The 23,700-nt window shown below is 42.6% G+C and overlaps 1 protein-coding gene across 1 annotated transcript in view; it reads left to right on the forward strand.

Annotated features, from left to right (window-relative positions):
• The window catches only part of exoc4 (exocyst complex component 4), a 266,766-nt gene extending 243,486 nt beyond the window's left edge, over window positions 1-23,280 (forward strand). Inside the window, exon 20 of the mRNA XM_033976073.2 lies at window positions 21,511-23,280. Within this exon, the coding sequence (XP_033831964.1) occupies window positions 21,511-21,748 (238 nt within the window). The 3' untranslated portion in view covers window positions 21,749-23,280. The remainder of the gene's footprint in view (window positions 1-21,510) is intronic.
• Window positions 23,281-23,700: the final 420 nt, after the last annotated feature.

The following is a 23,700-nucleotide window of genomic DNA, read 5'->3' on the forward strand; positions in this document are numbered from 1 at the left end:
GAAGAAAATTTAGATTTTTTAAAGTAATTTGTATCATAAAGAGATGGAGAGAGAGATAAAGATGGAGAGAAAGAGCGAGAAAGAGAGAAAGAGATGGAGAGAGAGAGATGGAGAGGGAGATAGAGAGATGAGATGTGAGAGAGAGATGGAAAGAGAGAGAGAGAAAGATGGAGAGAGAGAGAGAGAGATGGAGAGAAAGAAAGAGAAGAAGAGAGAGAGACAAAGCCAGATGGAGAGAGAGAGAAAAAGACAGAGATAGAGATGGAGAGAGAGAGACAAGGCCAGATGGAGAGAGAGAGAAAGAGACAGAGATAGAGATGGAGAGAGAGAGAGACAAAGCCAGATGGAGAGAGATGAGCTGGAGAGTAAGAGAGAGAGAGAGAAAGAGACAGAGATGGAGAGAGAAACAGAGATAGAGATGGAGAGAGAGAGAGATAGAGATGGGAAGGGAAATGGAGAGACAGAGATGGTCAGAGAGAGAAAAAGATGGGAGAAAGAGATGGAGAGAGATAGAGATGAAGAGAGAGAAAGTGAGATGAGAGAGACGATATGGTGAGAGAGAGAAAGAGATGGAGGGAGAGAGATGATATGGTGGGAGAGATGGAGATAGACAGACATGGCGATGGAGAGAGAGAAGGAGAGAGAACGATAGTGAGAGAGAGTAAGACAGAGAGCAAGAGAGGACTGGAGCTGGAGAGATAAAGATGGAGATAAAGAGAGAGAGAGTAGGAGAAGCACATGACACAAAGTTTTTGTTATTTTTTAGCGTTTTTCGGAGGCTTTGTCCTTGACAGAAAAGATTATGTGAGAAGTGGAGTTTTGAAAAGACGAGAAGAGGAAGAGAGGCCTGAGGGAAAACACTGTAAGACACCGCCAAAAGAAAAGCACAAAACACAACACAAGTAAAATCACTTTAAATGTCTTTGTACAAATGCTCCGTTTTGTAGACTTGAGATTTTGTGATGTTCTAAAGTTTATATCGTCTCACACGGAGGGAGCTGCACTACCTTTTTTCAACATAATCTGCAGATGTATCTATTATTTTGGGTGTTTTCCATTTGGGGAAACTACTACACCGCGCAGGAACTTGTATATTACATTTTAACAAAACAAAATACTCTGAGCGTTGCAAGTGTTTTCATTTTTAACTTCGTATACTCACACCAGCATTGCAAAATACGGTAAAGAGACTAAAACTAGATACTTATTTGAGCAGGAATCGATACGACAAAAGTCACATTCACAGGACAGAAGTGAATCTGAATAACTCTAGAATGATTTTGAGCGGTAAAAGACGTATAAGACACATAGACGAGCGTATGGACCGTGGACCACTGTGAACCTACTGGACGACTGCGGTATTACACACAAATAAAGCCACATGGGAATATAAAAGAAAATACTACCATTTAATATTGAAAATCACATTCTATTGTCTAAATAAAGAGTTTTCATTATCATTGTGGTATCAAGAATCAGTATTGAGTATCAAGTCTTTTCCTTAGTATCGAAATAGCTTGAAAGCCTGTCCGTATTATTATAGACTGTAAATATAAATGGGCGTGGCTAACCTGCTAGCGCCGCGTTCCAAATAGGAAGAAAGAAAACCGTCGCCCTCCTTAAAATGTTCGTATTAACCCGCTCTACTTGATCCTGGTGTTTTTTTATTTCACTATTGTATTAATAACAGACAAATAAAGCGCCTCCTTTTACCACAGTCTATGGTCGTTTCCGCTAGCGTTAGCAACAGGTTTGATTGACAGCGTTGCTAAGTGCCCGCTCCCTGCTAAACGTGCGGTGCTGGCGGGAAGGGGCGTTACTTTCCACAGCTCTGCTCCGGATTGGCTCTTTGGTTGCTATGATACACGTGGTCAGGATTACAAATAAGGAACCCGGCTTCAGATTAGCCGCTATAACCGCTAGCCTCGACGAGCTGCATTTGACACTCACTTAGTCCACTTCTTTATACACTCTGTGCAGATTACATAAAAAATAACAGAAACCTCTTCACTACCGCAACAAAAATACGCACTTTATAAATATTGAGCCCCTAAAATATCTTGTCCAGCTTTCATAAACTGAACGAGAAATCGATATAGTGATTATAACGACGGGGCTAATCCTGATCGTGATTCAACAGTCGATTAAAATCACAAAATCAAACACCCCGAGACTCCGTAGAATCAGGTCAAACAGCTTTTTTAACAAACTAGCGTCACTTCCAGAGGCTGCACGTACGTTAAACCGTGTCACATCCTTTTGATCTATTTTCCCTCTGTCTAAAATACTTCCACCTTCCTCGTCACTCATTTCAGATATAAATTCGATTTTAAGTCTATTAAAATGGCCGCTCCTGGTTTTTTTGCCATTTCGGTGAAGAGAAAAAGAGTACGATGTGTTTTTGAAACCCATTTTTTTCAATTTGTCATGCTCAGTATGAGATAAATGAGTTTCTTGGCAATACAATATATCTGCTTCTCTTTTTTCATTTTGACTTTAAGTTTACTTTTTTTTTTTTAAAGGATTATTTAACCCATTAACACTGACATTATAATATTTAAAAGAAGTGTCCCGACTTGCCATTTTAGACCTCAGTGTAATAACAATAAAGCATGAAGTCAACAAACAAGAACAACACAACTTTAAACTGAGCTTCCACTGAGAACGACGCACGATTCTCCTTCAGTATCAGGCGTCTCAAACTTGCGGCCCGCGAGCCAATTGCGGCCCGCGAGATGATATTTTGTGGCCCGCAGGACAATATTTAGTTTAATGTTCTTGTGGCATTACCATGTTGCGTGTAGAAGGTTCCGCCAAATCGGTAAACCGTCACAAAAGATTAAACAAATAACGACGTTTATCCATAAAATCTACAAGAATTCGCGTAGTTCCTCATGTATGTGGAAAACAATGATGACATTTGAGATTTTAACAAAGCTTTTTTTTGTGGAATACCTCCCAGACTCTGCCTCCTGCGGCCCCCAGATAATTTGAGTTTGAGACCCCTGTTCTGTAGTGAGGGGACTGGCCACAAGGGGGAGCTCTCCAACAAGATCGGCCTCAGAAAACGCCCTCTGTCCATGTCTGTACTCACTAGATATTTTTTTGGAATTGGACAAGGCCATGAATCATTATTTATTAACAATCCAGAGAGCATAGATCTCACGGTGATGACGTAATCTTTCTTTTTTTATTCTTTATTTGTCAGGAACCATGTACAAATGCATTAATCTTACAAAAGAAAAGATGAGTTGTTCCAGATTGAGCTACTGCTGCTTTCCACCTGCAGTCTCCTCGCAGATAAACACACATTAAACGTACTTATTTCATTACAATTACATTATACGACCAACAGTTCATCATTAATTTTAGCAATAAAATACAATAAAATATCCCCATGTCCCGTGAATGATGTTTCCTACAGCCCAAACCAATTTAAAAATCGTTATGTGCGGGTTTTTACAGTGAAACAGAACAATACGAATGAACTAGATTGATAACAGCGCGTTTGATGATCTAAAACACATGTCAAACTCAAGGCCCGCGGGCTAAATGTGGCCCTCCGTATCATTTTACGTGGTCCTCGACAAGGTAAATTAAAAGGTGTGATGGTCTTAAAACGTCATTTTATCAGGAGACACGCAGTTACACAGACATATTTTTATATCTTTGCAAATGCATGTGTAATATTTGTAATTTGAAGAAGTAATGAATACAGAAACAGTTAATTAACAATTTTAAAAAGTTGTTATATTTATTTTACATCTGGCAGCCATTTTGTTGATGTGGCCCTCGGTGAAAATGTGTTTGACGCCCATGATCTAAAATGTCTAGTAAAATTATTCAAATCTAAGACAATTTCAGACCGTCTTGAAGCTGATTCCAGTGTCCGATGGTTTGAAATGAAAAACCTGAAACAAACTACTGACTCCCCGATGTCCTCCTGTCTCCAAAACTCCTGAAACTTCTCCTGTACCTCGTCAGCTGGTTCTCATTCATAGAAACAAATGCTTCAGGGTCTCCTCCATCATCTAGACCTTGGCGCTCCTCATTGGCGCGATTCCAAGGTTCGATGTTCAAAAAGTTGGACATCGCTCGTCCTTCTAGATCCAACACTTCCCGGAGCGCTCGTTTTCGACTTTGTTGCAGTTGGACAAGCGCGTCCTTCACCCCGATGTCTCGCGCTCGTCCACCGCACCCACCCGTGTCTCGTGAACGTTTCTTTAGCGAGTTCTGCGGCGTCATCTTTAATTTGAAGAGCGTACACAGAAATCGTAGGGCGCAGAATCTAAAAGTGAGCGGTGAAAATGTGAAATCGAAGCGCGCATTCGTCTGACCGCGCGCTACGTTTTTTTTTTCTTCAGCGAGCGCCCACTATGTTTTTTTGTTTCTTTTCTTCAGTGAAAGTTGTTGTTCTCCTCGATGTTTTCTCTTTTTTCCGTTCTTAGTCTCGTCGTCTTAGTCAAAGTAAAGTTTTAGAGTCCGGGGAAATATTTAAACATACAGATTTTAATTTGAGATCGACCAATATATCGTTTAGCTCCAGCAGAGGGCGATATTTGGCTTGTTTGTTCGATCTACTGCCTAAAACGTACACAAAAAGCTTTATATTAACACTTAAACACAAAGCGATCGCCGCAGATACCAAAAAATCCCCCAAAAGTCGTGTCTATTTAATCCGTTTATCCAGATTTGAACTCCTCGCAGATCGTTCGTCGGTTTAAAATCAAGCCGCTTTGTTTACGGAGACGCTGTTTGGGCTGGTGACTCCGAGCCAAATTTTCCGGGATGAACCAAAACAAGCCAAACCTGAAGTGGCCTGAACTGTAGTGAAAGTGAAGCACCATTGATTAGTGTGTTATTTCCTCCATGTGCCAGCTCTGATTATGTCCAAACAGCGGCGATGTCTCCGCTCTGGACACGCCCTCGGTCTGATTAGCGGCGTGGAGATGTTGATTGGGAATTGTAGAGCTGTTGTTTACACGTGCACGGAATTTAGTGTGTAATTGTGCGCTCACAGCTATTGTTAAAGTGTTTTTTATCCAGACTTTTACAGTTAATTGTGTAAAAATAATAGTTATGTAGACTCCAAATGTTATAACTTTAAGGTTGTTTGAAATGTTAAAGTATTTTCTCGACGGTTATAATCACCACATGATGACATCACAAGGTGGAACAGAGCGTTTTCAGTTTGAGAGAAAAACAACCTAAATATGCAGCAGGGTTTGTGTGTTAAACATGTGTGAATGAAACAAAAAAACACAACTCCAGGTCTGTTTGTGACGAGGAAACGACATCATAACACAGATCAGAAAACAGGACCTTTAACTAACCACCATTTTAGAAACGGGTCTGAAATGAGTAAACGGCGAGAGGAGGAGGAGAAAGGCCGTATTTTCTGATTTTGGTCCTTGTGCGTCTGTGTGTTGTTGTGTTTTGTTGTGTGTTGGTGCTTTAGTGCTGCTGTGCGTCTCTGTGTGGGACACACAGGACAAGGGCACAGTGATAACCATTGATCTGAGTTAAAACTAAAGGAGAGGCCAGGTAACACCACACAGACTACTCTCCCTCTTCTACTCTCTCTCTCTCTCTCTTCTACTCTCTCTCTCTCTCCCTCTTCTCCTCTTTCTCTCTCTCCCTCTTCTCCTCTTTCTCTCTCTCTTTCTCTCCTTCTTCTCCTCTCTTTCTCTCTATTGTCTCCTCTTTCTTTCTCTCCCTCTTCTCCTCTCTCTCTCTCTCTCTCTCTTCTACTCTCTCTCTCTCTCCCTCTTCTCCTCTTTCTCTCTCTCTTTCTCTCCCTCTTCCCCTCTCTCTCTCTTTCTTTTTCTCTCCCTATTCTCCTCTCTCTATCTTTCTCTTTCTCTCTCGCTTCTCCTCTCTTTCTCTCTCTCTCTTGCTGTCCCTATACCCCACCTCTCATTCTCTTGCTCCTTTCTCAATCTCTTGCTCTCTCTCCTCGTTTCTCCCTCTCCTTCCCCTCTCCCTCCTTCCTTTTTCTCTATTTCTCCATGTCCCCCTCTGTATCCCTCTCTCTCTTTCTTCTTTCCCTTTCTCTTCTCTCTCCCTCTTTCTGCATGTCCCCTTCTTTATTCCCTCTCCCTTTCCCTCCTGTTTTCCATTCTCTCTCTCTCTTCTGTCTCTTTTTCTGTCTCTGTACCCCACCTCTCATTCTCTTACTCCTCTATCTCACTCTCTTTCTCAATTTCTTGCTCTCTCCCTCCATTGCTCCCTCTCCCTCCTTCCCTCTCTCTCTCCTTATTTCTGTATTTCTCCTTGTCCCTCCCTGTATCCCTCCCTCTCTTCTTTCCCTTTCTCTTCTCTCTCCCTGTTTCTCCCTCTCTTTTCTCCTCTTTGTGTCCTCTCTTCTCTCTCTCACTCATTCTCTCGCGTCTCACCCTCTACTCTCTCCCCTCTTCTTCTTTCACTCTTTCTTTTTTCTTCCTCCTTTTCCCTCTCCCTTTCTATATCTCCCCTTCTCCTTTTCCTCTCTCCTCCTCCTGTTTTCCTTTCTCTTTTTCTCTTTCTCTTGCTCTCTCTCCTTGTACTGTATCCCTCCCTCTCTCTCCATCTCTCCCTTTTCTCTCACTACCTCTCCCTGTACCTCTCCCTCTCTTTTCTCTTTCTCTCCAGCTCCTTCTCTCCAGGGGAAATGTGATGAAACAGTGCCACCTGCTGGTGAAAAGCATTAATGAAGAACTACACCTAAAAAAGGACTTTTTACTTGTTTATATTTAAGTATTTTGGATTTATATGAAAGTTTTTAGCTATTTTTTTTTATTTTTTAGATAAATTATTGAGTTAGTAATACGTAAATACATTTAAACTATAAAAAGTAACTCTAAAATCAATATTTAGAATGAGAGATGGAGGATGATTACATACATTAAAATCTTAAACGCTTTTTTTGGAAGTTTAGACTGAACACATCTTGTCTTTTCTTCTTGTTTTTTCTTTTATTTGTAGATTTTTGGACCATTTTCAACCCTTCCTTCATGCTAATTTCCTTCAAACCAACTCCTGAATCTACTACAATAATCATTTCGAGAATATATCACCCAAATCCAATCTGTGTAAGTGTTTTCCCTGTTTTCCAGAGTGGCTGCACATACAACAGTAAAACGTCTGGTGTGATCTCGTTCTTGTTTAATACACTCAGATTCTTTCTTTGTGTCAGTATTTGGCAGCAGACACGGCCAAAAGTGAAGGTCGCGTTCACATTTCGCATAAACACACACACACACACACACACACTCACCATCTGCTGACAGAGGACCTCCGCTTTAATGTGATTCAGACCGACCCAAAGTGCGTCTGTCACACGTCCACAGCGGCTCCCGTCACGTCCACGACCATTTCCTTTTTCCAACATGGCGGCTAGCACGTTAGCTTAGCATTTTGGGTGTGTTTCCTTTGGTTAAAAGTGATATTTCCTCATTCCGTTAATATATTCTATCGTCAGTTTACTTTTTTATTCACTTAAACCCCAACTATGACATTGTAGTTTACCCGGCAACACATGTTTAAATGCGAAAATATGACCTGATTATCGTTATCTGGATAGTTTTGTGTTTTCAAAGTTTTAAAACAAGTCGCCATGTAACACTCAGATATGTGGTGTTTTATTTCTGCAGCGTGTGTGTGTGTCCATGTTTTATTTACATTAAAATATCCAGATTTATTTTTTTTTTTAATTACTATCACATGTATGCCTTATTTAGGGTTGTGTTGTTTTTTTTGTTTTTGTTTTGTTTTATTTATTTTTTATTTTTATTTTGCAGCTGGCCTGTAGTTTTGTTGTTTTATGTGTGTGGGTGGGGTAATTTAGTTAAATATTGGAAAAAAAGAAAATGTTTTAAGCATTGTGCACTTCATTGTACCTTTTGGCAGTTTAATAAAAAAGACCTTTGAAAGAAAGAAAATATCCAGATTATGCAACATTCAGAACTTAAATCTAATCACGTCCAGTAAATGTCCAAATATTCACCCATTCACACCAGTAGATTCATTATATGTGAGATGGAATCATATTTTTGGGGGTCAGTATTTAATGTGAGACTTTTTCTCAGTTCTAGTCATTTTTCCTGTTCTATGATTAGTTTTGTGGACGGTGGAATAAATCACTTCTTTGACTCATTATAGACACAGACTCACTGCCAAAGTGTTTCATTCTGTGTGTTTTTTAACCACATCGTACATTTAGAGTAGGTTTTTGGGGATAATTCTACTTTAGGGTGATTGTGTTAGTAGCAGTAGGAGTACTAAGTAGTTTCAAGGTGATGGTTCATATTTTCTTGACATTTCTTCCTGTGTTTCCGTGACGACATAGAGCGTCTGCATAAACATGAAGCCCCGTCCGTTGTCCTTCTCTTTATATTTACCTCCTTCAGCTCCACAGGCGCAGATCTGATAAACACATGAGGCTGCTAAGTCTTTTATCTCAAAAAATCCCTACATTTCCAAACTTATGTGTTGCCTGGCAACAGTCCACTATTTGGAGAATGTTTCTAATTTTGCTCCATAACAGCGTTAGCGTCCTGGACAGAGGCACAAAATAATTAACTGTCACAACACATTGTTTGTGGTGATTTCTCCATTGTTGCAGGTAATTTAAGTTTAGCTCAAACTTTTATTTGTTTGTTTAAGGTGAAAAAGGCCAGAGATAAAACCAAGACCACATGATAAGAGTAAAACGATTAAGGGCTTTGATAGATCCAGATAAGTGTGAGTGTAAGACGAGCTGGAGCTCACCTCCTCTGGTACGTGTGGTGTGTGGTCGTTGTGGCGTGTGGTGGTGTGTGGTGGTTGTGGCGTGTGGTCGGTGCGGCGCGTGGTCGTTGCGGCGCGTGGTCGTTGCGGCGCGTGGTCGTTGCGGCGCGTGGTCGGTGCGGCGCGTGGTCGTTGTGGCGCGTGGTCGTTGTCGTGTGTGGTTGCCGTGTTTGGTGCGGTTGGTATGTTTAGTGCACATGTGTCAAACTCAAGGCCCTTGAGCCAAATGTGGCCCTCCACATCATTTTATGTGGCCCTCTACAGGGTAAATTAAAAGTATGATGGTCTTAAAATGTCATTTTATCAGGAGATACAGTTACACAGACATATTTTTACATCTAGACAAATGCATATCCAATATTTGTAACTTGATTAAGTAATAAATACAGAAACAGTTAATTAACAAGTTATAAAATTTGTTAGATTTATTTTACATCTGGCCCTTTGAGAGCAGCCATTTTGTTGATGTGGCCCTCGGTGAAAATGTGTTTGACACCCCTGGTTTAGTTGGGGTGGTTGTTGTGGTGTGTGTTTGGTGTGCTTTGTGGTTGGTGTGTTTGGTTTGGGCACTATAATATACCAAACAACAACTCAACTGTTTTTATCACAGTATCACAATGAAACAAACACATGGCTCTACAGGCGACGCACGAGGGTGACGCGTTTCTTTCGACGACTTCTGTTGCAAAATGGCCGCCCTTCTCTCTGTAACCGCGGCTCAAACTCATCTCTCTGACCTTAAAATATCCGTATTAACCCTCCCCGGTGTTTTTACTTCACTATTTTACCCTTAAATCAAGATATGAACATTAATAACAGATCCCACAGGACAGACAGGAAGGGGCGTGTACCTTCAACAACCTCGCTCCTGATTGGCTCTTCGGTTGAACACCCGGATTTTCTAAACATGGACGCTGATCGCAGGTTAGCCGCTACAACTGTTAGCTTCTTTTGGCCGCGTTTGGTCGCTATCGGTGACGTCGCGCTCCCTCAGAGGTTACACGGTACGACTTTAACATCCAAAACACACGACATCGCACTCCTGTCGGCGTTTCTTCGGTCTGCACGTGGTAAACAGTCGTTCCGTGTCGTGCGTCCAGGTGACAGGCGCGCTCCTGCCGACACGGGGGTAATAAGTACAGTAGACGTGTTTGTCAGGAGCGTTATGAAGCGTTTTGTGTTTAGCTTTGCCCTGGGTGCTGTCGGGGCCGGTCTGCGCCTGAAGCTCCTGTCACCTCATGTCTCCTCTTTTATCTCTCCTCTCTCTTTTTGCCGTTGTTATTTCTTCATTTTTTCTTCGCCTGTCGGGTGCATCCGACCGGCGGTACAGTCTGCACGCCTCTCGTCAAACTGGTCGCCGCTGATAAATGGCGTTTTTTGTTCAGGTTGGACTATATTTACTCTCTCTCAAACTTCTGATCCCGGAGCTTCAGCTGAGGCCGGCGTTTAGGGGTGAATATCTGACCGCGAAGGTGTCGTTTTGAACACTTGAGTGCGAAAAGGGGCTTGTACGACGCCACTACGTCACTGCGCCACTGCGCCACTGCGCCACTACGCCGCTCTTATAGGTCGGGAAGGAAAATCCAGGTCTGATCCGTCGTAAAGGGAAAATTCAAGAGCGGCGCTAACTGTTACGACCCGGCGCAGCAAATAACGATGGAAAATTATAAAACTAAAGCTATAATTTATTTAAAAGAAATGTTAAAGTAAAGACTAAGAAAAGAGGCAGTAGTTTGCAGTGGAGTTTCAATGTACGACTTTAAAAAAAACAGATAACAAAACAAAAAAACTGATCTATCGACGGACAACACGAAATGCACAAAAACTACACGAGAGTCACAGAAAAAATTTGTTTTGTGCTTCACTGACGGGTTCTTTAAGGTGTTGCAGCTGTAGGTGAAGGCCCAGGAGTGGCCCGACTCTAGGACCGGCGTCTCAAACGCGCGGCCCGGTGGCCAATTGCGGCCCGCGAGACGATATTTTGTGGCCCGCAGGACAATATGAAAGTTTAACGTTAGTGTGGTGTTACCGTGTTGCGTGTAGAAGGTTCCGTTACTCAAGCTGTATACTCCCGTCACAAAAGAGGCAACAAATAACAACGTATATACATAAAATCTACAAGAATTGGCGTATTTCCTCATCTATGTTGAAAACAGCGATGACATTTGAGAAAATTATTTAAAATTTAACAAAGCTTTTTTTTGTGGAATACCCAGCAGCAGGGATGGCGCTTTTGAAATAATCCAAATGTGCCCAATCTGGAACGACTTTTACTCAAAACGCTTGTGACAACGCCGAACATCACGCCGAATATTTGAATCTGATTGGTCGAAGCGTCACAGCAGCAGAACAAGCTGAAAAATCACTATTATTAGTCTGTATTTCTGTTAAAACGGGTTGAAGTTTTGACCATCAATGTCCCCAAACGACAATGCTGCGCTATGATTGGTCCAGTCTCTGTCCCACGCAACAGCAGGAGTGGGACAAGACTACGCTTTTTTTTCGAGTTGATGGCGGCGGTTTTGAAACAAACGGTGATGGTTTTATTTAATTTCATACGTGTGGAGTTCATTTGTGGGACTAAACGCTCACATTTACACGAGTCTCTGCTGATGCGTCTCTTTACAGTGTTTCTGTCCACACCTGCAGATGGAGCGTCTCACCTGATGAGCAGTGAATGTGTGTGTCTGCAGTGTGTGTACATGTGTGTGTGTCTGCAGTGTGTGTACATGTGTGTGTGTCTGCAGTGTGTGTAGGGGTGTGTGTGTCTGCAGTGTGGGTGTGGGGTGTGTGTGTGTGTGTGTGTGTGTGTGTGTGTGTGCGTCGCTCTTTGCTGATGAAGCTGCAGTCTTCGTCCCCACAGACCTTTGCTCATTACCAGAGAACAGACAAATACTGCAGCTGTGGAAGAGAAGGACAAGCAGCACAGAGGGACAGAAGTGGAGAGAGACGGAGACACTGAGGAGGGACGGAGAGAGGGACGGAGACACTGAGGATGGACAGAGAGAGGGACGGAGAGAGGGAGACACTGAGGATGGACAGAGAGAGGGATGGAGAGAGGGAGACACTGAGGATGGACAGAGAGAGGGACGGAGAGAGGGAGACACTGAGGATGGACAGAGAGAGGGACAGAGACACTGAGGATGGACAGGGAGAGGGAGAGAGAGAGGGAGAGACAAGACACTGAGGATGGACGGAGAGAGGGAGAGACTGAGACACTGAGGATGGACAGAGAGAGAGAGGGAGAGACAGGGGAGGGAGAAAGAGACGGAGACACTGAGGATGGATAGAGAGAGGGAGAGACGGAGACACTGAGGATGGACAGAGAGGGGGACGGAGACACTGAGGATGGACAGAGAGGGGGACGGAGACACTGAGGATGGACAGAGGAGAGAGGGAGGGAGGGAGATGCTACAGATGGACAGAGAGAGGGAGGGAGGGCGGGGCGAGAAAGAGAGGGAGACACTGTAAATGGACAGAGGAGAGAGGGCAGGAGAGAGGGAGGGAGAGAGAGAGTTAGACACTGCAGAGGGACAGAGAGGGTGAGAGAGAGGGAGGGGAGATGTGCTGATGGGATTGAAGAGAGAAATACCAGGAGATGGAAAGTGGAGGAGGAGAGACTTAACCTTTATATATTTAACCTTAATATAAATAAATGTAGGATGAGACAGATTTTGTGTCTTTTTTCTTAGTTGTAAATGAGTTTCAGAGTCTCGTTTCTCGTCTGGACATTCGCTCTATAATCGAGACTCGACGATGAGCCAAATGTCCCAGAGTGTCTCCTGTCCTGTGTGAAAATGCTCCAGATGTTTGAGGTGAAGCGGCTCTTTTTTTTTTTTACACAGATTAAAACAAAACGCTTCAGTCGCCGCCTGTTGCCGTGGTATTTGTTACTGCAGCAACAAGGCGCCGTGGCTCTGCTCCTCGGTGTCGGGTTGATGAAGAGGCTTATCCCCTGGTACACCCCCTCCTCCACTCCTCCATCCCCCCATCCCCTGGTCCTGTTCTCTCTCCCCCTCTCCCTCCACCTCATTCTCCCTCTCTCTCTCTCCGGTCTCTCCCCTTATCTCATCTCCCTCTCCCCCACGCTCTCCTTCCTCTCTTTTCCCTTTCTCCCCCAGCCTTTTTCCTCTTCCTCTCCACCTTCCCTCTCCTCCCTCTCTCTCCTCCTCTCTCTCTCTCTTCCTCTCCTCTCCCCCTCTCTCTCTCCCTCTCGCCTCCTCTCTCTCTCCCTCTCTCCTCCTCGCTCTCTCCTTCTCCCTTTCTCCTCCTCTCCTGCTCTCTATCTCTCCTCCTCTCCCTCTCTCCATCTCTCCTCTCCCTCTCTCCCTCCTCTCCATCTCTCCCTCTCCCCCTCCTCTCTTCTCTCTCCTCCTCCCCCTCCTCTCCCTCTCTCCTCTCCTCCTCCCCCTCCTCTCCCTCTCTCCCTCTCTCCTCTCCTCCTCCCCCTCCTCTCCCTCTCTCCCTCTCTCCTCTCCCCCTCCTCTCCCCCTCCTCTCCCTCCCTCCCTCCCTCCCTCTCTGTTGTGTGAAGTCGCTGACAGACTCGTCTCTTAACGTCTTTAATATTTTGCTCGTTGGAAATGAGAAGAATCTAATTCTGCTGAATCTCTCGTCTTTCCAAGTTCATTTTTTATTTTATTTTTTGTTTTGTTCTACTTTTCTTTCTCATCTCTTCTTCAAAACGTTTCTCTGTAAAAAACAAATATGAAGTCAAAACAAATGTAGACTGGATCTTCTTTCTCCTCCTTTGTGTTTGGGTTTGACGGATGTTTTAGTCTCATTTAGACTCGTTTAGTCCTGATTTAAACCTGATAAAGAGTTTGGATCTGATGACGGAAAGTCAAATGTCGTGTCATTTCAGAATAATGTTTGTGAAATGTTCTTTAGTTTTGGATAAAAATACAAATATATTCTGATAAAAAACACTGAACTCCTGATCTCGCCTCAGACGCTCAGGACGGGGCCTCGTTAGAGCAGCAGCTCTAGTGTGATCTGCTCTGTGTTCAATCTCCTCCTCCTCTCCCTCTCTTCTCTCTCCCTCTCCTCCTCTCTCTTTCCTCTTCTCTCTCTTTCCTCTTCTCTCTCTCCTCCTCTCTCCTCTCCCTCTCTCCTGCTCTCCCTCTCCTCCTTTCCTGCTCTCCTCTCTCCCCTCTCCCTCACTCCTCCTCACCCTCACTCCTCCTCTCCCTCTCTTCTCATCTCTCCATCTCTCCTCCTCTCCTCCTCTCCCTCTCTCCTCCTTTCTCTCCTCTCTCTTCCTCTCCCCTCCTCTCTCTCTCTCTTCTCCCTCTCTTCTTCTCTCAAAAAAACCCGCTCTGTTCCACCTTGTGATGTCATCATGTGGTGATACAGGAAGTGCTCCACTGTGTTTTTAAACTCCACACACATAGAATCATTTGGTTAATTTCATCTCTGGAATCGCCCGATCTTTACTGAACTAAAGGTGAAACGTCGCTGTTCACTTGAAAACTACCACTTGATGACATCACAAGGTGGAACAGAGCATTTTGAGCTATGGAGATTTACATAGACTGGTAATAAAGTGTGACTCAAACATGTGTGAATGAAACAAAACACATGATCTCGTAAAAACAGGATCTTTAATAATAAACACATAAATCTTGCAGTGCTGTAAATTTTCTTCCTTTTCTTCTTCCACATTTGGGGGAATAAAAGGAGGAGGATCTGTTCATAAAAATCTAATTGTTGTAGATTCCTGTTTCACACACGCTCTCATGTGACGGGGTTGAGCTCACACAGGTGCACACGATTAACAAAGCACCGTGTTTTTACTGAACTCGGTCAAACGTAAACACGATGTGAAGATTTAAAGGTCATATATTACATAAAATTGACTCTTTCAGCTTTAAGTCGTGTTATAATGTTGTGACTGTCTCAAAAACAGACCTGGAGTTGTGTTTTGTTTCATTCACACATGTTTGAGTCACACTTTATTATTAGTCTGTCTATATCTCCAAAGCTCAAAATGCTCCGTTCCACCTTGTGATGTCACAAAGTGGTAGTTTTCAAGTTAACACCTTTTTTTTTTTTTTTTTAGTTCAGTAGAAATTGAATATTCTTGAAATGATCCAAATGATTCACGTGAAGGTGTGTTCATCAGTACGACATCAGAACATGGTAGAACGCTCGCAAACATCACAAAATGGCGTCTTTAAGTGTCTCTAAAGAGCGCTGTGAGGTTGTGTGGGCGCTCGTGTCGTTCTCAGAGGTCGGGGGCTCTGAGATTTTAATCTTCTTAACCGCTCCAGCCTCGTTTGGTAAATGACTTTCCGACTGTTGGCCTAATGAACTGTTTGTAAAGGCCCACCTCTGTTCTTCACTTAGACAGATGCGCTCACTTAAAACGACACATTTCCTCCTCGTCGTGTCGGACTCGGCGCTTTACCACCCGCAGAGTTTTCAGATAGATTTCAGGCTTTGACGATTTGCTTTTGAGTCCGGTCGTCCCATAACGCGTTGTTTTTTCAGCCGAAGGTTTAATTGGTTTTCATGCCTGACAGTTTGGACTGCTCTCTAGCGCTCTTCCTTGCAGTGGTCGCGTGATGTTACTGCGATGTGAGCTGTTTTCTTACCGGTGGAGGCAGGACGACGACGACCATTGTAAAAGAGCGAACCGCATTATGGACTGGGACAGTCGCTGGATTAAGGAGCCAATCGGAATACGGAAACGTTCCAGTGGGACTTTAAACCGGGACGAGGGGGGCTTTTTACTGTCACACACCTGGAGGACTGTCCTGAAGAAGTCGGACTGCGGATGGCGCTGTCGTCCTGCCTCCACCGCCATGAAGACGGCACCAAAACGGTACCAAGACGGCATGAAGACGGCATGAAGACGGCATGAAGACGGCATGAAGACGGCATGAAGACGGCAGGAAGACGGCATGAAAACAACACAAAGACGGCACGAAGACGGCACGAAGACGGCACGAAGACGGCACGAAGACGGCACGAAGACGGCACGAACACGGTACGAACACGGTACGAACACGGTACGAACACGGTACGAACACGGTACGAACACGGTACGAACACGGCATGAAGACAGCAGGAAGACAGCAGGAAGATGGCATGAAAACAACACAAAGAGGGCACGAAGACGGCACGAAGACGGCACGAAGACGGCACGAAGACGGCACGAAGACGGCACGAAGACGGCAAGAAGACAGTACATATCCACCAGCTTTGTCACCATCTCCGCGAGTAATGCAGTACCTTTATTAGTACTTTAATCAGCGCTATTGGATTCAGCAAATGTACAGACACGTTCCTCTTCTGCGTGTGTCTGCAGCAGCCGGAGCCAGATGTCTCCCACGGAAAATCACAGGAACAAAACTGCGAAACTTGTTGTGATGAAGGGAGCCGCGCGGAGCCGAGTTACTAAAGGAGCATCAGCAGATTTGTGTTTAACAAATGGATTTTTCCTGAACGCACGGCCTCCTCCTGAACTATAGTCTCAATTAAAGTGCAGTTAGAGCATGGTTTATGGCATCGACCGGGCACTGACTCTGCTGCGGCATCTACAGCCTCAAGTCTTCTGACACAGGCACTTTTACACCTCAGAAGTACATCAAACCCCGCGTGTGCTCCGACAGACCTTTCACAGCGTGTTAAATGGATGTGGGAAAGTTTAAACTGTGTCTAGTCTGCGCCTCTACAGGTTTAAAAAGGTATTACAATCACAACTGAACCTGTGCTGCCAGAGCATTAACCTTGACCTGCAAACCTGGAAAACTGGATTTATTTGATTTGAACATGTTAATCTTGTACCTGGGGACACAATTAAGTCTTTATTATTATTATTATTATTATTATTATTATTATTATTATTATTATTATTATTTATTATTATTTTTTTATTATTATTTATTTATTTTTATTATAATATTTTTTTATATTATTATTTTATTTTTTATGCTATAATTTTATTTTATTTTTTTTATTTTTATTTTTTTTATCACAATCTTACATATGGATTTATACCAAATGACAATCTCTGGTTTATCCCAAATTTTTGTAGCATTTTTATTGCAAGCTTTATTTTTATGACTACAATTTATCGGTTTGGACTTTTTACAATTTATAAGACCTAATATTTAGTTTTGAATTGTTAATTGCTTTGGAAAATTGTACAGTTACCAGTAGTTACCATAGTTACCATAGTTACCGTTTGTATAGTGTGTTACCAGTTAAGTAATAAGATAGGACTAAAGGTTAGCGGTTAGCATCATGTGTAATTTGTTTATCTTTTGTTTTCATTTACGTTTCTTTCGTGTGTTAAATTCTATCAGTGACTTCTTCCCATGGACTGTATATATAAATGGACATAGCTAACCTGCTAGCCACCGCGTTGCAATTCACTTTCTATTGAAAAACTGTGTCCTCTCTCTGTACCTGCTCCTGTCAGACTCGTCATTTCGGTCTTAAATGTTCGTATTAACCCGCTCTACATGATCCTGGGGTTTTTATTTCACTTTTGTGTCTGTAAATCAAAAAATGAACATTAATAACAGACAAATCAGGCGCCTTCTTCTGCCAAGGTCGTTCCCGTTAGCCTTAGCAACAGGTTTGATTGACAGCGTTGCTAAGCACTCGCTCCCTGCTAAACCAGCGTTGCAGGTGTAAAGAGGCGTTACCTTAAACAACCTCGCTCTGGATTGGCTCTTTGGTTGCTATGATACTCACAGTCGGAATTCCAGATATGAAACTCAGCTCCAAATTAGCCGGTATAACTGCTAGCCTCGATTAGCTTCATTTGACCGGAGCCGAACGCTACGGGTGACGTTCTATAACTGTATCTATCTTTTACCTTGTAGCTGGTCAACCAAACCACCTCCATTTGTTCAAATAAATCCAACTTTATTCACACAGCGCGTTTAAAACTCGCGTCACGTACGTCACTTTTACATTTCCAAAGGTTTGAACCATAACCATTTTTCTTGTTAAATTAAAATTGCGAGCGTGTCACAGAGTTGACAGTTTAACAGGTCTGTTTACACTGTCCAATTAAAGTCTGCAGCCCGCCTGAGAAAACCCACGCATTTAGCATACCAACTGCGGCGCTAGCGTAAACAACGTAGCGTTCAATAGTTTTTAGTCTAATTACTAGCCGTACAAATTACCACCTGAACAGCTACGCCAACCTGCGGCAAATTCTCCTGTTTTATTTCAGTTTCAAACCAAAACCTGGGTGTAATATTTGGATGTTGGCGATAGAAAAGGCAGGATGTTTCTATTGAAAGCGCCGCGGTTAAGAGGTGTAATTTGGCGTTCCTTTCTGGTTTCCATTAGCTGATGTGTTGCGAGCTTAAATGCCCCGCACAAAAGACACAGAGATGTTTTCGTTTTAGATTCACGAGCTCAGTCTTTTCAGATCTGGTGTTGAAAACTTAAGGTTGAAGGTTTAATCCCGGCCGAGTTGTTGTTGTTGGTGTTGTGTCGTTGGGTGAGATTCTGCGAGGAAGAAATGCAAGTTTATGTGTGGAACAATTTGTACACGAGGTGATTTAAAGTGTTTTACAGAATAAGAAAGACTTTTAAATCACAATAACATAATCACATAATCACAAATTGAAACACAGATTCCCCAAGTTTAGTCCTGGTTTAGTCCTGGTTTAGTCCTGGTTTAGTCCTGGTTTAGTCCTGGTTTAGTCTTAGTTTAGTCCTAGTTTAGTCTTGGTTTAGTCCTGGTTTAGTCCCAGTTTAGTCCCAATTTAGTCCTGGTCTAGTCCTGGTTTAGTCCTTGTTTAGACCTGGTCTAGTCCTGGTTTACACCTGGTTTAGTCCTGGTTTAGACCTGGTTTAGTCCCGGTCTAGTCCTGGTCTAGCCCTGGTCTAGTCCTGGTCTAGTCCTAGGTTAGTCCTGGTTTAGTCCCGGTTTAGGCCTGGTTTAGTCCTGGTTTAGTCCTGGTTTAGTCCTGGTTTAGTCCCGGTTTAGTCCCGGTTTAGTCCTGGTTTAGTCCCAATTTAGTCCTGGTCTAGTCCTGATTTAGTCCTTGTTTAGTCCTGGTTTAGACCTGGCAGTACTCAGAAGGCAAAATATTGTACTGAAAAAACTCTGTTCCACCTTGTGATGTCATCATGTGGTGATACAGGAAGTGCTCCACTGTGTTTTTAAACTCCACACACCTTCACTAGTTTCATTTGGATCATTTCACTGCTGGAATTGCCAATTTTTACTGAACTTAAGCTAAAAAGTATCTGTTGAACTTGAAAACTACCACTTGATGACATCACAAGGTGGAACGTCACATTTTGAGCTTTGTAGATGTTACAGACGAATAATAAAATGTTACTCAAACATGTGAATGAAACACAACATTATAACACGATTTAAACCTCACAAGAGTCAGTTTTGTGTAATATTGGACCTTTAACTAAACGAGTGACATTAATGTGACAAGATCTGTTTGTTTTTTTATTGAATTAAAACACAAAATCTCACAGGATCTTGTCGCTCGTCCATTTCCATTATCCATTACTCATCATCATCATTAAAATTACAGTTTCTAGCTCGGCTCAGTCTTATTTTGTTACATTTTTATTTAATTATTTTGTTTGTCTGTGTTGCCCGTGGTTGTGCGGTGAACCCGGGCGACCTCTCTCTCACCAGTATGATTTTATTTTTTACTTTCTTCTCTTCTGTATTGAGCTGGAGGCCAGAGTAGGATCAGGCCTTGGAGACGCACAGAGCGATGAGCAGATCAGAATGTAAATGTAACAGGACCGAGGGCTCATCAGGAGGAGGAAAAACACAACTCTACTTACGCACAACACAGACTCGCACAAGATAAACCCTTATTGTCCCAAAAATAGTAAAATTCAACATCCAAACTCAATTTCATAGATGACAAAATATTACACACATGCATTAATTTACTTTACTCACTCGAGAGCGACACAAAACATTACACATGTTTGAGTAACAGCTAAATTACACAATCCACAGGTTAAAGTGCAGCTGATACGGCATTTTTACAAGTGGACAAATAGTGCTGTTCATTTTGCACTCCTCCCTAATCTGCTTCAAAGAACAGTTACTAATCTACTTCAAAGTTACTAATCTGTCTTAAAGTTACTGATTTTCTTTAGAGTTATTAATCTGCGTTAAAGAACAGTTACTAATTAACCACAAATAAAAACCACATACACACAGTGCTGACCTTCTGCACATTTTGTCTAAACACAGTGGTCCAGTGGTCCCCAACCATAGTTCAAGTAGAACTCCTGGTATTGTCTGTTAAAATCTTTCTTTTTCTTGGAAGTTGGCTCTTTTTCTTTCTCTTCACTGGGCCTTTTCCCCTTCGAAAAGAAACTTTCCAAAGACGTCTGTTTTTTACTCATTTTGCTCATTTGTGGGTTAAGTTGTTGCTGCTCAAGTGACGGAAATGTAACCGAGAGAATCCGATCATTTTTCAAAATAAAAGATTTTTAACAATAAACAATTGTTCAGACTCAGATAATAAATACAACGGAAATAAAGGGACATGGACTCTCATGAATTTATGAACTTCTGAATATCGTGAGCATCCATCTTACTGTGCCGGTTTAGTTACTAATATTCCAGAAATACCATCTATATCTTGGTAGTAGCAGTGGTAGAAGTGTCAGTGCTTGTACTTAGGGACGCACCGATACCGATACTTACCTCAAACATCTGCACCGATACTGAAAAAATGTGCTGGGTCGAATAAGACGATTTACAGCCTGACTTTAGCCTGGCGTGTTTTATAATGTTTTAACTTTCATTCATACAAAACTGTTCTGTAGTTACTTGACAAATAACAGTTACATAACACAGATGGATTTGTTTTAAGGAAAAAAGTGACATTTTCCTTCCCATCTGTTCATATCGTTTATCGGCAGAAACTTACAGCCAAAATATCCCCATTATTAGAGCGAGTAGTAATAGTCGTAGTTGTTATTAGTTTGCACTTGTTCTGTGAAATCCTGAATTATGTATCGACTAAATTTGTACCTTGGTATCAAAGTATTAGCTGCAGTAGTACTAGTAGTTACAGCTGTACTTTTTAAACTTGAATATAATTGAATCAGCACAGATTTTTTCCCGTTTCAACCACACCCCTCCCCTCCGCTCTGCACATTCTCAGGGTGTTTTTAACAGCCCGGCGTCGGCTCCGGCTGCTGCTGCTTAAAACCTTAGTAATTCCGCACCTTCTGTACCTTTGTTTTGCTCCCGTTTCATTAAAATGCTCTGAGTGCTTTGAGCTGTGTGTCCCCGTAGCAGCTGGAGAGGCCCTTTTAAAGAAATTGGGGTTGACAGCGGCGGCGGTGATGTAGCGGGCTCTCTGCGGTCCCTGGATTGGAAAGACTTACATTTGCTAATCCATCTTGAACTCGCTTTAAAAACAATGTATTTACTCCGGTGGTTAAACCAATCCCCGAGCAACTCTAAGGTTATGTTTTACCATTTTATTTTTCTAAGGGTCAGGATAAAGTTGTTCCTCTTTTTTAAACCAAACAACACTTTCCCGTTAGCTTCTTTTGTTTTGGTCTTTAACCCTCTGGTGCACAGCGGTCACTGCAGTGGACAGATACTAAAACATAACTTTCTCTTTAATGCATTGGTTTATGTGGTGGAGCTTCTACAGTGCTCTCTGCTGCCACACTCCATTGAGGTCAATTCAGTGGTCAGTTGGTGTAACTGCAAGTAAAAAAAAAAACACTATTAATCCGCTTTATTTCCGCTCTCGTGTCCCTACAGGCAGTACTACGAGATGCTGTACAACACCGCGGACGAGCTGCTGAACCTGGTGGTGGACCAAGGCGTCCGCTACACGGAGCTGGAGTACATCAACGCTCTGTCCCTGCTCCACCGCAGCCAGACCGGAGTGGGCGACCTGAGCACCCAGAACACACGACTGCAGAGGCTGAAGGAGATCATCTGTGAGCAGGCTGCCATCAAACAGGCCACCAAAGACAAGAAGATCACCACAGTCTGAAAGGACAGGCCTACGGGCACCCAGCAGGCTTCAGCTTCAGCTTCAGTGAGAGGTTATAGCAGGTTCAGACGTGGTGTTATTACAGTTCGTCATTGGGTATGTTTACATGCACGCCCAAAATACGTAAACCGCAAAACACTGATGTGAGTTTTCAGAGGGAGGGTCGCTCTAATCAGAAAGAAATTACATGATTTTGCTCTTTCCGTGTCATTTTAATATATAATTATGTGTAATAATCAGACGTAGCGTTTATGTAACCACAGCTACGTCCATCCGATCTCAATAATCTGATTTATTTCTGATTTTTCACCAATGTTAAAGATTGAAAGGATTATGTTAAAATTGTTAGTACTTCGCTTTCCAACTACATCCATCCAACCATCCAGCTATTTTTTACGCATATCCGAGGATAAATTGCGGGGGCAGCAGTCTAAACAGGGATTCCCAGACTTCCCTCACCCCAGACACTTCCTCCAGCTCCTCCGTTAAGACTCCAAGGCGTTCCCAGGCCGGCCAAGAGACATAGTCCCTCAGACGTGTCCTAGATCTTTCCCGGGGCCTCCTCCCTGTAGGAAATGCCCGAGTCACTTCACCTGCGCCTCTCGATGTGGAGGAGCAGCAGCTCTACTCCAAGCTACTCACCCAAACTACAATAGTTTTTGGTTAACTGATGTGTTTTTGATGATTTGATCTGTTTTGTGCGTGTAAACACACACCAACTGTCAGATTCTCGTGTTATCTGATGTTTCCTGGACGTTTAAATGCACACACTGTTTCCTCTTTGTTTTGTATAGTTACTGATGTCTTTGGGTTGTTTTTAATGAAGCTTGGACGGTAAAAGTGCGTATTTAACTCTCACAAACTCTTTGGCACATGGCTGATATTCATAAACATACATTGTCAGGCGCAATTTTAGACGCTTTTCCACAAATTAAGCAAATTACACAGGTTTTGTTTGGTTTAAATGCTTTTTAATGCGATGCAGCGAGCAGTGGTCATAATGTTTTGGTTGATGTAAACTATAGTAAGTATAAGCATGTGCCTCTATAAGGGACCACTGAACCACACTCTAAATAAAACCAATAGACAAACGCTTATAGATGTGTTTTTTGGTTGTTTTTTGTGCTTTGTTTTGTTTTTTTACATATATTCACTGAAATAGCATCTCGCTTCAGACTGTATTAAATTCATGAATGGAAATGTCTTGTGCGTTTCCTCTGGTCTGATAGTCAGTACATAAACGCAGAAAACTGTCAAATATATCTTGATCCAACACAACTTTAACTTTCTCCGCTCAGAGCTAATGTAACTTTTCACTTTGCGTCACTTCATTTTGTATTTTAAAGTAACACAACCTGATATTTACACTACTGAAACAGAAATCTACAGCTAAAACGACACAGCTCGAGTTCAGAATATCACGTATCTTCCTTTTGAGCACTTCTGTTTAGCTTTGAATTATTTACTTAAAATTGCACTGCATAACTTTGTCTGTAATGTCCCACAGTACGGCATTAAACTTAACTATCCATAATATCTTTCATCGTGGTTGTTGTTCATGCTCGGAAATAACATACTTCCTTTTGACAGGGTCACCTCTCCACAGACCTGGCCTGTAACGTGGCCTGACAGCGCCACCTGCTTGTCTCCATGGAGATGTGGAAAATCCCAGGCAAAGTAATTACATCTCCATGGAAACAAGGAGGTCTGGGTATAAAAGGTTTAGTTGTTGGAGAAAGGCAGTTGGTTTAGGAGTCAAAACAGTGGATCGTCAAACAGAAGTTACACAGTGGAGCTTTAATTTAGTTACAAAATGGTTTATTTATAGGGTAGTTTTTTTATATAGTGATATTTTTACACCAGTGAAGATCCAAAAATGTAGTAGAACTAACCAGAGGTGGAAAACAACAAAGTAAAAGTAGAAAAGTGCTATAGTTAAGTGCACATTTTAG

Source organism: Periophthalmus magnuspinnatus, chromosome 12 (genome assembly GCF_009829125.3).
Source record: "Periophthalmus magnuspinnatus isolate fPerMag1 chromosome 12, fPerMag1.2.pri, whole genome shotgun sequence".
Taxonomy (NCBI): domain Eukaryota; kingdom Metazoa; phylum Chordata; class Actinopteri; order Gobiiformes; family Gobiidae; genus Periophthalmus; species Periophthalmus magnuspinnatus.